The 14,376-nt window shown below is 40.4% G+C and overlaps 1 protein-coding gene across 5 annotated transcripts in view; it reads right to left on the reverse strand.

Moving 5' to 3' along the window:
* The window catches only part of Su(var)2-10 (E3 SUMO-protein ligase Su(var)2-10), a 52,727-nt gene that overhangs the window by 26,479 nt on the left and 11,872 nt on the right, over window positions 1-14,376 (reverse strand). The window contains exon 8 of one of the 5 annotated variants that reach the window (XM_017619842.1): window positions 4,349-6,079. The exons of 2 other annotated variants lie outside the window; for them this stretch is intronic. In XM_017619842.1, the coding sequence (XP_017475331.1) occupies window positions 5,769-6,079 (311 nt within the window). In that variant the 3' untranslated portion in view covers window positions 4,349-5,768. Of the gene's footprint in view, window positions 1-4,348; window positions 6,080-12,499; window positions 12,620-13,170; window positions 13,464-14,376 lie in introns of those variants that run through there. 2 more of the 5 variants (XM_017619847.1, XM_017619846.1) reach the window with 2 other exon arrangements.

Below are 14,376 nucleotides of genomic sequence, written 5' to 3' on the forward strand. Positions count from 1 at the left end.
GAAGTTGAATTATTGTAGTTCGAGCCCACATCTGGCCAATCATCTGGAGGGATTTTGTGGTGAGCGCAGCCCTTACGAGTGATTGGTGATCGGTGATTACGGTGAACCGATATACTTCCAAGCACGGCCTCCTCTTTCGGATTCCCTACAAGACGACCAGGCACTCTAGCTCGCTGGCATAGTCGCGTTTTTCTAAGTCCGAGAGGCTCCTTCCTACAGGCGTAGGCTACGACCCTCTCTTGTTCGGAGTGGCGTTGAAATAGCACGGCGCCGAGCCCATCGCTGCTGGCGTCAGTTTGCAGAAAGGAAGGTCGAGTAAATGAGGACAGCAAAGTAGTGACTTTCTCTATTATTCATTTCTGGTCCTGCTTGAGAACTGCTTGAGCTTCTGCTGACGAAGCTGCATTTCTCGAAATCAATCTGCATCTGATGTTTCTGAAGCCTCTCAAAGACTTCGCGGAAGTAGATCATGCGTTTGGAAAACTAGTCGCCCAGTATTATGATGTCATCTAGATAATCGAATACCTTGGGCTGAATTTTGGGTCCGGGGTTGGAGTCAAGAGCGCGTTGGAAGGTTTCTGGGGAGGAGTATACACCTTCCACTGGAAGAGTACAGGAGCGAGAGGTATTGAGAGGGAGAGGCCAGCTGGTCGACGATCGACGTCGTGGTTCAGAGGGGCGGAGGTGGTTCGGTGAGTATCTAAAGGGGACGGCGTGAGCGAGTGGCGAAATCGACAATGAGAGCGGCATCGACGATCGTGACGGCAGCAGTAACCTCTTGTAGGTAGTGGCGACCCCGGCAGTGACGTGGGCAGTGGTCCAAATAGTGGTGAGGGAGGCAGCGATCTTCCGCGGCGGAAACAGTGTTGACGGCCCTAGTTGCGATGAAGGTGATTGCCGCCCTTTTTTGTTATCGCGGTGACAGCGGCCCTGAGGAATTCATCTGTAAATTACGACATCGTCATAAACTGGCGACAAAACCTTCTAGCCTTGATTGATGAAGTTGAACGAATAACCGATGCGTGCAAATATACATAAGTAACCCGCCATTTAAGCAGAAGAGGTGTGCAGTGACTTGTGCCACTTTCAAAAATTGAGATATCTTAACAGAACTTGCAAATTGTACTTCTTCCCAGCGTAGGACGGATGGTATTGAAAATGGCCAAAATCGGACAATAACCACGCCTACCTCCCATATAACTATTAAAGCTTATTCACTCGAAATTGATCGTTACAAAGATTTTTAGGAAATGGGCGTAGCCACGCCCACTTATGATTAGATGTGTATATCTCGGTAACCGCTTCGCGAATTTCTCCTAAATTTGGCACAATTGTTGGTCCCGTTAAATCACATCAAACGGCCAAAAAATTTTAAAATCGGACAATAACCAGGCCCACATCGCATATAACGGTAATTTAGAGAAATTCGGAATCTTTGATAAATCAGCAAGTGCTTAAGCGAATTTACTCAAAATTTATATTTCCAATAATTCTTTAGCGTGGCATGGCCCACTTATGACCACATACATACGTATGTGTATCTCGGTAACCGGTCCGTGAATTTCTACCAAACTCGGCACATTTATTGTACTTGACACATAAAATCAAAACGTTAAAAATTATATAATGGTTAATTTGAGATATGCTTGAAACTTCGATGTTTCGAAATTTAAGCACACTAATTTACTCAAAGTTGATACCAAATATCCCATAAAAGAAATAAGATTATTACGGAATTTTGGAAAATGGGTATGGTATCGGCCACTAATGACTATATAAGTTTATCCCCTTAAGTCTAACTGAACATATTTTAGAAAATGTTTGAAATAGGTGTACAAACACCCTGCTTACCATATAATGGCAGCTTTCAGAAACGTTAAAAAACTGCAATTAATACTTGCGTTGGGTATTTAATGTTCGGCTTCGCCCAAACTTAGTATTTTTTATACTTGTTAAACTTCGTTTTCTGCATAAACTTTCTTAACCTTTTTTAACATAAATTTAGCCTCGGCTTTTGTAATCTGATAACACTAGTCCGGAGCGTTTGATGGATATGGGGTGAACCACTTTACCCATCCACGCTCACCCCGCGGGTGTCTACTTCTGAGAAGTGAAATGTTGTATGGGAGTGGACCGTTTACAAATAAATCACTTTTCACAAGTAGCTTTCCAATAGCGAGCACAACGTCTGTAAGTTTTAAAACGGGAGACAACACACGACTTCACCATCTTTTTTTTTTGGATTGAGATGATCGAAGTGAATCGTGCAGAAAGTGAGGAAAGTGGAGCAGCGCAATAGAATTTCTCAAAAATTTACCATAGTAAAGTTCTAACCTTGATCGTGTAGGCACATGTTGACGCTAGATGCAGTGTAGATGGCGCGACTTCGCCGTTGGTTTTAGTATGCCCTTGTTGGTGTTATAGATCGTTGGTTTTGGTGTAGCTGCTTGGGAGGAGTGGACGCTCATGTGTACCAAATTTCGTTCGAATATATGGTCCTCACACTACCCCCTGTCCACTTTGGTGGTCTGAGATTCTCTTGGACCTATGGCGGATGAGCGCGCAGTATTTGCAAGTTCCCGCGGCTAGGTCCCTGCGGCTTCTTCGTTTTCTCTCACCAACTTTTAGGAATCGGTCGGTAGGAGTCTTCGGCGAGGATTTTTATTCGCTCTGGTGAGAGTTCTACATCGTGTAACGAGAAGATGGAGAGTGGATGTTGGTTTTATCGCGGCGGGCTTCGGTCGTTGATCGGTTGTTTATGTGTTAATGGCTTTAGGTCCTGCAGGTGTGCGTGCGCTCGTGGTTTGTCGGTCCGCTCGGGGTTGGCGAGATTCACCGTGTGCAAATTTCTGTGCGTAGTTGTCGGCAGCAGAGGAGAGTGGGTGATGATCTCGTCTCCCCCACTTTAGGTTTCCATGGCCGTCTGCGTAGATCGTAGTACTTTTTCTGCTGTTTGACTGCCGCGGTGAGGTGTCGCTTTAACTCTGCCCATCTGAAGGCTGGAGGTGCTGTGGGGTGCTCTTTAGGTACTGCCCCTTCGGAGCGTATCTGCCGTAGCGATGCTGGATTGCGTCCGAAGTTTATATCCGCGGCGGAAGCTTGCGTGAATCCGTGCTGAGCCGTGTTCATAGCGAAGGAGATCTGGGGAAGGTCCTGGTCTGTTTTGAACGCTGAGCTACCATGGCTTTAGTGAGCCGATTGGCTAGTTCGGTCGGGTTTTCGTGAGAGGCGTATGCTGCAGTGAATTTATGCGGTGCTCGCTGAGGAATGCCGCTAGCGCTTTGCCCACGAATTGCTTCCCGTTGTCGCTGAGAAAGATGGGTGGGCAGGCGAAACGGTACACGACTCTCTCCGCTTTAGTGACATTTGCGGTGTTCGCCTGGCGTACTGGGAGTAGTTCAACCCACTTGAAGAATTTATCGACCAGGACGAGGAGGCACGTGTTTCCTTGTTTGGACCGACCACCTTACACTCGGCGCAGCGCACGCATATTCGTACGTGCTCGAGTACGTCGCGGTGGGTTGTTGTTTTTATTTGGTATCATGACGCTCATGCGATGAAGAATAGTACTATTGTAAATTTTGCACCTTTAGGTTGTTCACAATAGTAAATTTTTGATCGCTGAGAAGGTTTCCAAAGTAAATAGTGTGCTTATACATACGCATGTATGTAAATGTGTTCAAATTAAAATGAAGTAAAAAGGAAGGAGTTTGTAAAAACTTGGTAAAAATGAGTACAACGGAATTATGGTTCGACGATTCATCAGAGGAGGAGAGCTTAGTTAGACCTGCATGGAATTTATAAAAAAAAAATTTAAATTAGAGTCTAGCCGCCAAAAAGTAAGAAAACAAACGCAAAATCATCCTTTTTCACAATTTTCTCACACTTTGCTACACCATCGAAAGCAAAATTCTCTTCGACTGAATATTCGATACTTAACGAAAATTTCGACATAGCTCATAATACGAATTTCACATTCGATCTTCGATTTTCGACAACCAGCCTAGATCGAATGCAACTCTTATTAAGGGCCTAAATCTCGTCTTCCAGGTCTCTCAGTAGTTCTTCCTTTGATTTGAGGTTGCGCTTCGCCTTTACATATGCGCTAAGCGCGTTGCGCAGCTCGGTGCCACTTGTACTCTTCTCTTAGCTTCTCCTGCTTTAGCAGTTATATCCAGCTAAGGGAGGGTGTTATTTTCGCTGGCGTGTGTGTCATCTGTTGGTTGCGGTGTATTCTGTTAACCCGCTGCTGCAGTGTTGAGTTTTTTGCAAATACACCTGCATAGCTGGGTCCCTGCTCGGGCGCCATTTACGTGAGGCGGGTTTTTTCGAAGGCTGAGGTGAGCTCAGCCGATCCAGAGTCCAGCGAAGGGCCCACTAACCTCCACCAAAAAAAAACACAATATTCTCGTATATTTAATTGGAGCGCACACACACACACGGCGTTATGACTAGAGTGCCGGCAACCTGTCGTCCAAAGAGAGGGAGAGAGCGAGAGACTGATGACGTTCGTTTGTTGTCGGGTCAAAACGTATGACGGTGAGTAATGGCGAGTCAAATGGTGAATGACGGTGAGCGCGCCAGCAGCGCGGCGGGTGACTCTCAGCAACGGCGAAGCGACTGGAGAGCAACCGTGAGAGCGCTAGCAGTACAGCGGGTGATTCTCCGTAGCAACTGGAGACCAGCGGCAGCACAGCAGATGATTCTCGATGGTTAAGGCACAGCGGATGCCGCTCTAGTCGGCCCAACGGATGATCCTCCGCGGTGCTAGTGGTACTCGGCGGCTCGGCAAACGATGGAGCGAAGCGACCTAGCAAAGCTTCCATAATCGCACTCTACATGTGTAGGGGCTGGAACGAGGCAGCGGTGGCTGAGACTCAACCAGCCGGCGGCAAATTAGCTTACCTAGCAAGACTGGCCTGACTGCGCACTTGTTCAGCCTTTTATATACCCTTGGTGAAAATTCGTAGTGTGCTGTCCCGGGTTATGCAGTTTGGTGAACGAAGTGGTTGGTGAGTTGTTCGAGCATGCTGTTTTTGTGCTGCTAGCAGGGCTCACATGATGGTCTGTATATGTGCAGTATTGTATGTATGGACAGTATTGTATGTATGTACGGTGCGGTATGTGATTGTATCTTAGCGAATGCTACGTTACATACCCCCCACACTTCGGCGGACGAAAGGTTGCGGGACTCAAGCGTTTGGGTCCTATTGGATCTTCACTACCTATAGGCAGATTTGCCATCGCACGGAGTACGGTGGCTAGGCCGGTGTGTGTGTGTGTGTGTGTGTGTGGTAACCAAATTTATTATTACTATTATCTTTCACAAAAAAGAATTTTCGCATTTTACTTATCGTCGGTAACACTGCAAAGCGTTCTCTGTCACTCATTACGTCTGGTGCTTAATTGATCTGTTATCTGTATCTGATCGCTTCTGGCAATCGTTTCATCTTCATCAGCCAAAGGTAGACAGTTTTGTCATTCGTTTATTAGGGTGTAAAGATTTGCAGATGCATTCCGGTGCAAGAAAGAGACCATATAAGTGTCAAAGCTACTAATAGACAGACCGTTTTGCAGTATCACCGACGTTATGTTCTACGTACATATATATATATATATTGTATAAGGGATTTTTTTATATCTGAACTTAACGGCCACGTTCTACGTGTAAATGTATTAATGTGTAAAAATAGATCAGAGAAACTAATAAAAGTAACATCCAGTGCGAGTGAAGCGAGTTGGAGTGGCCTGGCTGGTGGTGCGCACTTCTAGTCGACGAATTTCATATCGTATTTTATGCCCCGGTATTTAACGGTGGCGTGGTCTGCCCCTCGTTTCGCGACCAAGACCGTTTTATTTTTGTATTTGAGCATCCAGCGTTTCCTTTTCTTTGTTGGGCGTTTTAATTTGAAGTTCTCCTGGAAATCCTTCATTTCGGCTTCGAGCTGCTGAGTGCATGTTGGGTACTCTCCTCTGGCGGTATCGCTTTCGCTTGTTTCACGCGTTATGTCTTCGGTGGTGTATTCGCCGCGTTGTGGGCCGACGGTCGCCGCGTCTTCGATGTTTGTTTGTACCGCCCCTGCGTAGGTATTAGTCAAATTTTAAAATTAAATATGCATCATAAATTTTATATGCGATCTAAAAATATTTCTTTTTAACGATTTTATTGCACCAGCGGCACGGCTAAATATTAACCGATTTCAAAATAAAACAAGTAAATAAGTGTACAATTAAATACCAGGCGAACGTATTAAATATAGTTTTCCACCATTCTGAAAACTACCGTTGCATGGTAAGCAGGGGCTGTTTTACCACTATTTCAAACATTTTCAATAATATGCACAGTTAGATTTAATGAAAAAATTTAAGCACGTTTGGTAGAAACCGATGAAGCGGTTACCGAGATAAACTTATGTAGTCATAAGTAGGCGGTGCCACGTTCAATTGCCGAAAATCCATAATAATCTTATTTATTTTTTAGAGATTGGTGTGAGTATTAACTTTGAGTAAATGAACGTCCTGAAATTGCAACATATCGAAGTTTCCGTATTTCTGAAATTTACCGTTATATGAAAAATTGACATAGTTTCAGTCTCGATTTCAAACATTTTTAAGGTTTTGATTTTTGCGTCAAGCACAATAATTATACCAAGTTTGTTAGATCTTGATAAACAGGATACCTAGATACATCACTTAAAAAGTTCAAAGGAAATGCAACTCTTCTCCTTGCAGCAACTCGATTTCTGTGCATGTTTGCAACCCTGTTTTGAATTTTTCTATATGGTTCCTTGTATATGAAATATGTTGTGCCAACAACGATCATTTATTTTAAAATATGCACATATTTATTTACAACTTATTACAGCTAAAACCTCAGACGTATTCTTTTATTAGTATAGAAAAGCAAAAAATATGGTGAACCTTTTTTTCGTCAATGCCTCTTTTTTTGTAACTTTCTGAAAATTCTCTATGCGTCTCTATGCAATGAAGANGTATAGAAAAGCAAGAAAAATGGTGAAACTTTTTTTCGTCAATGCCTCTTTTTTTGTAACTTTCTGAAAATTCTCTATGCGTCTCTATGCAATGAAGACCCGGCAGTAGGCAACGTGCCAAAAGTTCGACATCAGACTGCAGAGCAATTTCGTGCTCTACTCTTAATACTAGGAGATTTCGAATCGAGTTTCCTTCCGGCTGCGACAAGCAACTTACCATCGCCGGGATATACTACGTAAATGAACAGTGGGACGCCATCTCCCAATCTCTTTGTACCGCTGGAGAGGGAATGGTTGGGTACTACTCACCCAGGCAAAAACAATCGGTATAACGGAAAGTGCTGTACCGTTGGTGCAGATAAATACGTAACTTACAAAGACACCCGGCAAAGGCTACGCTAACGGCAGATGGCCGATAATTGAGCTAATGGCAGAATGATTTCAAGACTGGGGCGGGTTCCTGCAGAGACGAAGATGGAAATCTGTTGACAGACGTCCACAGTGGCGAACATTTCCCAACCAATTGATTGGTCCTTATCAGTTTGGCTTAAGACCTGGAACATCCACCATTGACCAGATGTTCATAGTGCGTCAAAGCCTAGAAAGTGCCCCAGAGAAACACCTCTCCGACGACTTAAGACTTTTGATAGCAGGTAAAGATCTGGCCTATAAGACGTCACGTCTTAAGTTCATTTTCGTGCAAAACGCATGCTCAACGCCCTTATTCGGGAGAACCTCTCCGAGCCATAAGTATTTCATGCATGCTCAGAATTTTCATGGGCTACATTAGGAACTAGAGTTCTTACCAGAAAGACACATAAGTACATATTCCACCTCCAAAACATTAGAGATCGAAAATGTTTTTATGCTGGTTCTGGGATCTATCTATACAAGCTATGTGTGAAATATTAATGAAATACGTTTTTCACTTAAGAGACCAATGTTCAAATAGCCGCCAAGGCTTCTCACTGTGGCACAGATTACGGTGGGTCACTTTTGAATAACTCCTCCGCATGGATCCGGCGGAATTTGGGCGATAGCATGGGTTGTAGTGATTGTAAGGGAAGCGGTGGATTGAGTTCACCGCGGTGAACTGGCACGTTCTTCATTGGCCACTCGCGCCATTTACTTATGCAACAGATAATCCTATGAGAAAATCGGTTTTGCAAAATTATTTGCATAGCGGCATCCGCTATATGGTACATTTTTCTATATTGGAATGAATTTTTCAAATAATTTTTGGACAAAGCCCTTTTAAAAAATCCTGACGTCAGAGAGAAAAATTAAAACCGCAGTAATACTTAAAAAATAATTTAAAAAATTTAGCCGTCGAGGTGCAAGTATCGATTTTCCTTTTTCTTAACACTAGTAAGAACTTCTTCTATCTTTTTGTGGCCGCTTGAGCTAAACCCTCAAGAATGTCTTCGGACTGTGGGCTGGAGTTCAGGTGCCAGTGAGGTGACAGTGAGTTACTCCGTTGAAATAGCCCTCTGCCAGGAACGGTGAATATGGTGTATTGGCTTGATTTCAAATCTAACGGTATTTGCCAATAACCGATTTTTCAGATCTATAGCTCAAATGTATTTTCCTTCCTTAGTTGGTGGAGAATTGCGCTAATCTGGGTTAGTGGATAGACGTCGGTGGCGGTTGAAACGGTGTGGTGGGCTAACTGCTTCGCTGCAGCGGGGGACTCGGCGCCAGTTGGTACGTTTTGGCGTTTGCGTAGGCGAAATGGTTAAATAAACAATTGGGTATTATTATTGAAAGTCTCCTGAAGAGAACCCGAGTTTTCCGATCGAAAAATATTGATTTTCAAGAATTCTATACCATTTCTACGAAAAATTTTATATTCCCCATATAAAAATACATGGAAAACTTTGAGCGCTTTGAGCGACCTCTAAATATTTTTTGATTTCAAAATAAAAAAAAAATAGTGGTATACTTTTTTCGATATATAACAATCCTAGGGGTGAGAGCATTACAATTCCGACTTTCGCACTGTTTTTGGACCAACCAAATGCGAAGGCTGTAGTAGACGCACTCTATGTGGCCGTTCTTTCACATGCTCGGGTATTGGCAGATTAACGTTTGAAAAACCGGAATGTAGTCCTTTGCACCGGCGATTTTCTTAGTAGATCTGGCGAACCAGTCAACTATGATAAAATGGCAATGGTTTGTTTTCTTAATTTTTGGCGTCTAGACACTACATTTGAAACAATTTTTATCAATTTCATGCAGGTCTAAGATCGTGAATACTAAACACAAGCTCGAAAGGCTGCTTTCAGTTATGAAATAAAATCCCAATACACGGGTGGTACGATCACTGTTAACAAAATCGTAGAGCTTTAAAATATTTTTAACAGATTTAGCTCGAGAGCATTGCTGCAGCAGGTTTTGTGTAGCGGACTGCAGCTCTATACAAACGCCTCTTTAGACAGTCGGAAGTTTTTAATAATTCTGTAGACGCATTTCCTAAATATATTGTATGTCAAAATATATTCCCAAGACTACACTTAAACGTTTTCTACTCCTGGTCAGATTACTAACCCCTCATCCCCTGACGAATCGTCGGCCAGAACTCCGTTGTACTAATTTTTACCAAATTCTTATAAATTCGCCCTTTTTACTTCTTTTTAATTTGCACAAATTTTCATAAATATGTATAAGAACACTTTTTTGGTTTGCTCGAATTGTATACAAAGCTTTTCAGCGGTGAAAAATATACTATTGTGAACAACCAAACGAGTGCAGTTCACGATAGCGCTATTCTTAAGCGAATGAGCGTCATAATACCAAATGAAAATTCGTTCGATCAGCACTTTCGACCACAGTCGAATATCGAATGCAACTCATAATAGGGGCCGATATCTTCAATATCAATTATATTGGGCCATATGAAAAGTCTCTGTGTATTTGGGTAACTGGGTAATTTTTTTAAATAAAAAATGTTCTTTAATTGCCTGCCCCTATTTTTTGGCAGTTATTATATACATATGACCTTCCACTTTTGCCAAGTGATTTTCAGCGGCTCTTCAGTCGGCCAATTTTTTACGATCACGACAGTTTTGCAGAAATCGAAACAAATGGAGGTCTGCTGATGCAAGGTCCATTGCTGGTCGCTCTTTCTTGATTACGTCGTTCAAACGAGATTGTTTCGCCATGCAGTAAGACTTCATAATAGGCAATAACCTTCCAATGCAACTGGACCAGATTAATGCGGGCCTCTTGCGGCATTTGAAAGTATGTGTCTGCAACGGGTGGAGATTGGGCTCCCATCACGACATTCATAGGTCAATAGTCTGGGTAGTTGGTGATCGACTGCCTACGAGTGCCGTTGATCACTCGTCGGTTGGTCATCGGGTCCAAAGATTGTTCCACTTAGGTCTGGATCACGTCCATATATTCGAATAGATGCCTCTTGAGGTGCCTGGGCGGAGGCTTTGCCTCAAACGTCCGTCCATACTAAGAACTGCTTGCTAAGCATGATGTTGTGCTTCTTTGCTGGCAGCAATTGAGCCTCACTATGAATGTGATGTTCAGGCGACATCGGGCGCATTCCATGGCTGTCCGGATGCTGTCTGTAGCTTCATCCACTGCGGTATACTTGTACCCGGATACTACACAGGCGCTCCATAATGGGGAACCGGCCGGCCAATCGCCTTGTACTTGTAAGTTGCCAACAATGTTTCTTTGTATTTGCCCCAAGTGCCGCCGGCGATCGATTTGATGACTTTGTTACGGCTCTGTATTTTATTGGCAATTGCGGTTGCATGCGCCTGACCTCTTTCGTCCAGGTGGTAAAAATGCCTTTTGCAGCGAGATGCATCGTTGACATAACAATTTTCGCAACGGTATCGAGTAAACCACTTTTGGGTGCGGCATTCACTCACGGCTTTCTCATCGTACACTTCACAAATTTTCCGGCATGTTTTTGCAGCGTTTTCACAATTTTTTTTAGTAAAAAGAAGGTATCACATAGCGTATATCCTCAGATATTTTACGCATTTTAAACACAATATAATTGTTTGCACGAACGACACTTTACAGAGCTGTCTTCACTAAAAGTGTAACCCCAAATGTCACCTTTCAAACGCAATTGGATTAGTGTTGCCAAGTAGAATTTCCATATGACCCAATACTTTCCTATCCTTTTTCACAAGATAATAGGGGTATTCTCTGAGTCTTGCAAAGCCCTTGCATGGTGCACNCTTTCCATATGACCCAATACTTTCCTATCCTTTTTCACAAGATAATTATTTAGAACCAGGGTTGAGCATTTTTGCACTACCACTGAATTGCAGAATTCACTGCACACTGGAAATGNTTTAGAACCAGGGTTGGGCATTTTTGCACTACCACTGAATTGCAGAATTCACTGCACACTGGAAATGGTAGTGCAAAAATGCCCGACCCTGTTTAGAACCTTCAGATCACCTAAATAAAATATAATAGAGTGAATGCAACTAGTAAAGTTCATAGGAAATAGTTATATAAGGATTAAGTTCGAAAAAAGTGAGATAAACTGTAAGAAACCATTTCTTTAGCTTAATAAAAACGTAAGCTTAGAAGTAGCACACACCAACAAACTCGTTTGCCCCCCAACAGAGTAAAGTAAATAAAACAATGACATTTCACAGATATTTTGTGTTTTCATTCTGTATTAGATATATATTTCTTATTTCTTAGTTATAGCATATTTTTATCATAAATTGTATTAAATAAAGTTCTTTTTTACACTAAAATTTGAAATCATTTTTCCTTTATATTTAATTAATTATATTATTACACTAACAATTTGACTTATTTTTAAATAAAATTTGCTGATATATTTATGCATTTTTCACATTTAAAATATGTACGTTTACAGTTGTTACAACAAAAGTTGCTCCATTTTTCTATTTATTTATTGCATGTAGTATTACAAAAGAAAGGCAAAGTCAATGCCAGCTGCTATGTAGTGCTATTACATTTTTATTTATTTTTTTTATTTTTTTTTTTTNTCTATTTATTTATTTATCGCATGTAGTATTACAAAAGAAAGGCAAAGTCAATGCCAGCTGCTATGTAGTGCTATTACATTTTTATTTTTTTTTTTTATTTTTTTTTTTTACATTGCATAATGCTATTTTCGTTTTGATGAATCGGTTTGCGCCATTTCTAAATAGCTACATATGTATGTATGTAAATAAACTAGTAGTTTTCTAGGATATTAGTTTATTGTATTCCTTGCAAAACTACATGTTTCTTTTGTTCGCATACTAGCCGTGCGCATATGCTGGTCGCATTCTAATGTCATTATTCTTCTTGGCTTTATAATCTGGCGCGATTTACTTGGTCTCCTTCATTGTTTTTCCATCATACAGCAAATTTTGATTTATACTATCCTCCTTTACACACGCACACCACAAAACTTGGGGAAGTCTTCCAATTACAGTTATTCGAAAGCTTTTTTACAAAAATTTGCCCTTTACTTGCACTAGTGTATGTAAGTTNACAATTACAAGCTTTTTTACAAAAATTTGCCCTTTACTTGCACTAGTGTATGTAAGTTTGTATGTATGCATGAGTTTCATATATAAATTCGAGCACTTAAAACAATCGCATTCAACGCAGCACAACACGTAAACCTAGAAATTATTTATGTAGGTAATAAATTGAATTACAAAAATTATAATTATATGTATATTGGTGTTTGGAGATTTTATGGCTGTTTGACGAATGGATGAAGGAAATACAAATATGTACTATGTATGTAAGTGTATATGTATGTTTTAAAATCAGCGTCAGTGAATCATGCGTGTTGGTCTAGGGTAAATGGTAACCATAAAACTGTGTTTCCTGCAGTGAGGACCAGTGTCCATCGAAATTTCATAGCCTTTATAAAAATTTAAATTTTCCTGGAGGCCTCGAATTCGAAAATCGGTTAGCAAATATAAAGGAAATGTAGCAATTTTCATGCAAAATTCATTGAAAATTTCCTACCATTTCGCCAAAAAATCAATATTTTAAACATGTCCATAGGTTTTTGTAAAGACTTGATGCAGACCTCTGAAGGTTGCATTCGTCTATCATCATTTGACGAAACTCATAATTTCTTTACGCGTTCCAGCTAATGAATTGCAGTGCCTCGAGGCAAAAAAATAAAAAATATTTGGTGGAAGCCATAAAAAACAACCAGCCACAACTTTCGTGAGCCATCCTAATATAAGTACATACATATGTATGCATATAGGTACGTTATGTACATTTTCGCCTCGAACACTATTTTATAACGTAATTTTTCTTCTGTCTGTTGATTCTTCTTTGAATTTTTCGCCTCTCTCTTTCTTTCTGTCATCCGGGTTTTGCTTTAACAGACCGTTTTTTTTCTCTTTCGCGCTTCTTGTTAGCCATCTCATTAATTTTAACGTTTAGTCGTAAGCCTTTTCGATATCCAATTTTCAAAAAGTGTGTCCAATTGGTTTGAGCAGCCTGGAGAAGACATGAGTATGTTTCAGGCTATGAGACAGGCAGAGAACTCTATACATTAGATTAACAAGTATGAATTTGGGGAACTTATTCTTACTAGGTACGAATCGGTGTTGGGTTTTCTCCTTACAAATTCAAAAATTAAATTAATTTTAATTTAAAAGAAAATGGTTAATTAAGAAAAAATTAGTTTGGGCATGTGATTGATACATGAGATATACATATAAACAGAAAAGAAAACAAAATTAATATACCCTTGTGTACAAGTGCGCTCGGGTATAATAAAAAAATGTAGTCATGCAGTTCCTTTTTTATGCCCTCATGGCGTCAAATTTTCCATAAGCCTAGACGTTTTTCTTAATTGCTTTAATAGTTAAGATTTATGCTCAAAAAGTCACAGTATTTCAGTCCCTTAAATGAAATGTCATTTACACTTTTTGTACTCGAAATTGCGGTTATAGTAAAATGTCGAGTGTGGGTGTGTGTCTATATTTAAAAATAATGAAAACGAGAAACGACACTTTTTGCATTGAACATAAAAAACAACACTTATGGTTAGTATTAAGCTAAAGAAATGATTTCTTTACAGTTTATAAAAAAAATTATGTGCAACGCATTTTCGAAATTAAAAAAAAAATCTTATTTATCTAAAACGTCAGCAAACAATGCGTTTGCACACCAAGTGTTATAAATATTGGTAAAACAGTAAAATATGTATGCAATTATTTCTTTGCTTTCTGCGCTGGCATGTATGGGCGTTCAATAATTAATATCGTTCTAGTTGAATGTGTAAAAAATAATATAAAAGGAAATAGGAAAAAATAATATAATAAAAAGAACAATGTAATCAAAAAATAATCAAAAAATAATAATATAAAAAAAAAAAAATATAAAATAAAAAAGAATTAATTTAAAA

The sequence above is a fragment of the Rhagoletis zephyria genome, unplaced genomic scaffold (assembly GCF_001687245.7).
Source record: "Rhagoletis zephyria isolate East Lansing unplaced genomic scaffold, Rhagoletis_zephyria_1.1 Rzeph_scaffold_01972, whole genome shotgun sequence".
Classification (NCBI taxonomy): domain Eukaryota; kingdom Metazoa; phylum Arthropoda; class Insecta; order Diptera; family Tephritidae; genus Rhagoletis; species Rhagoletis zephyria.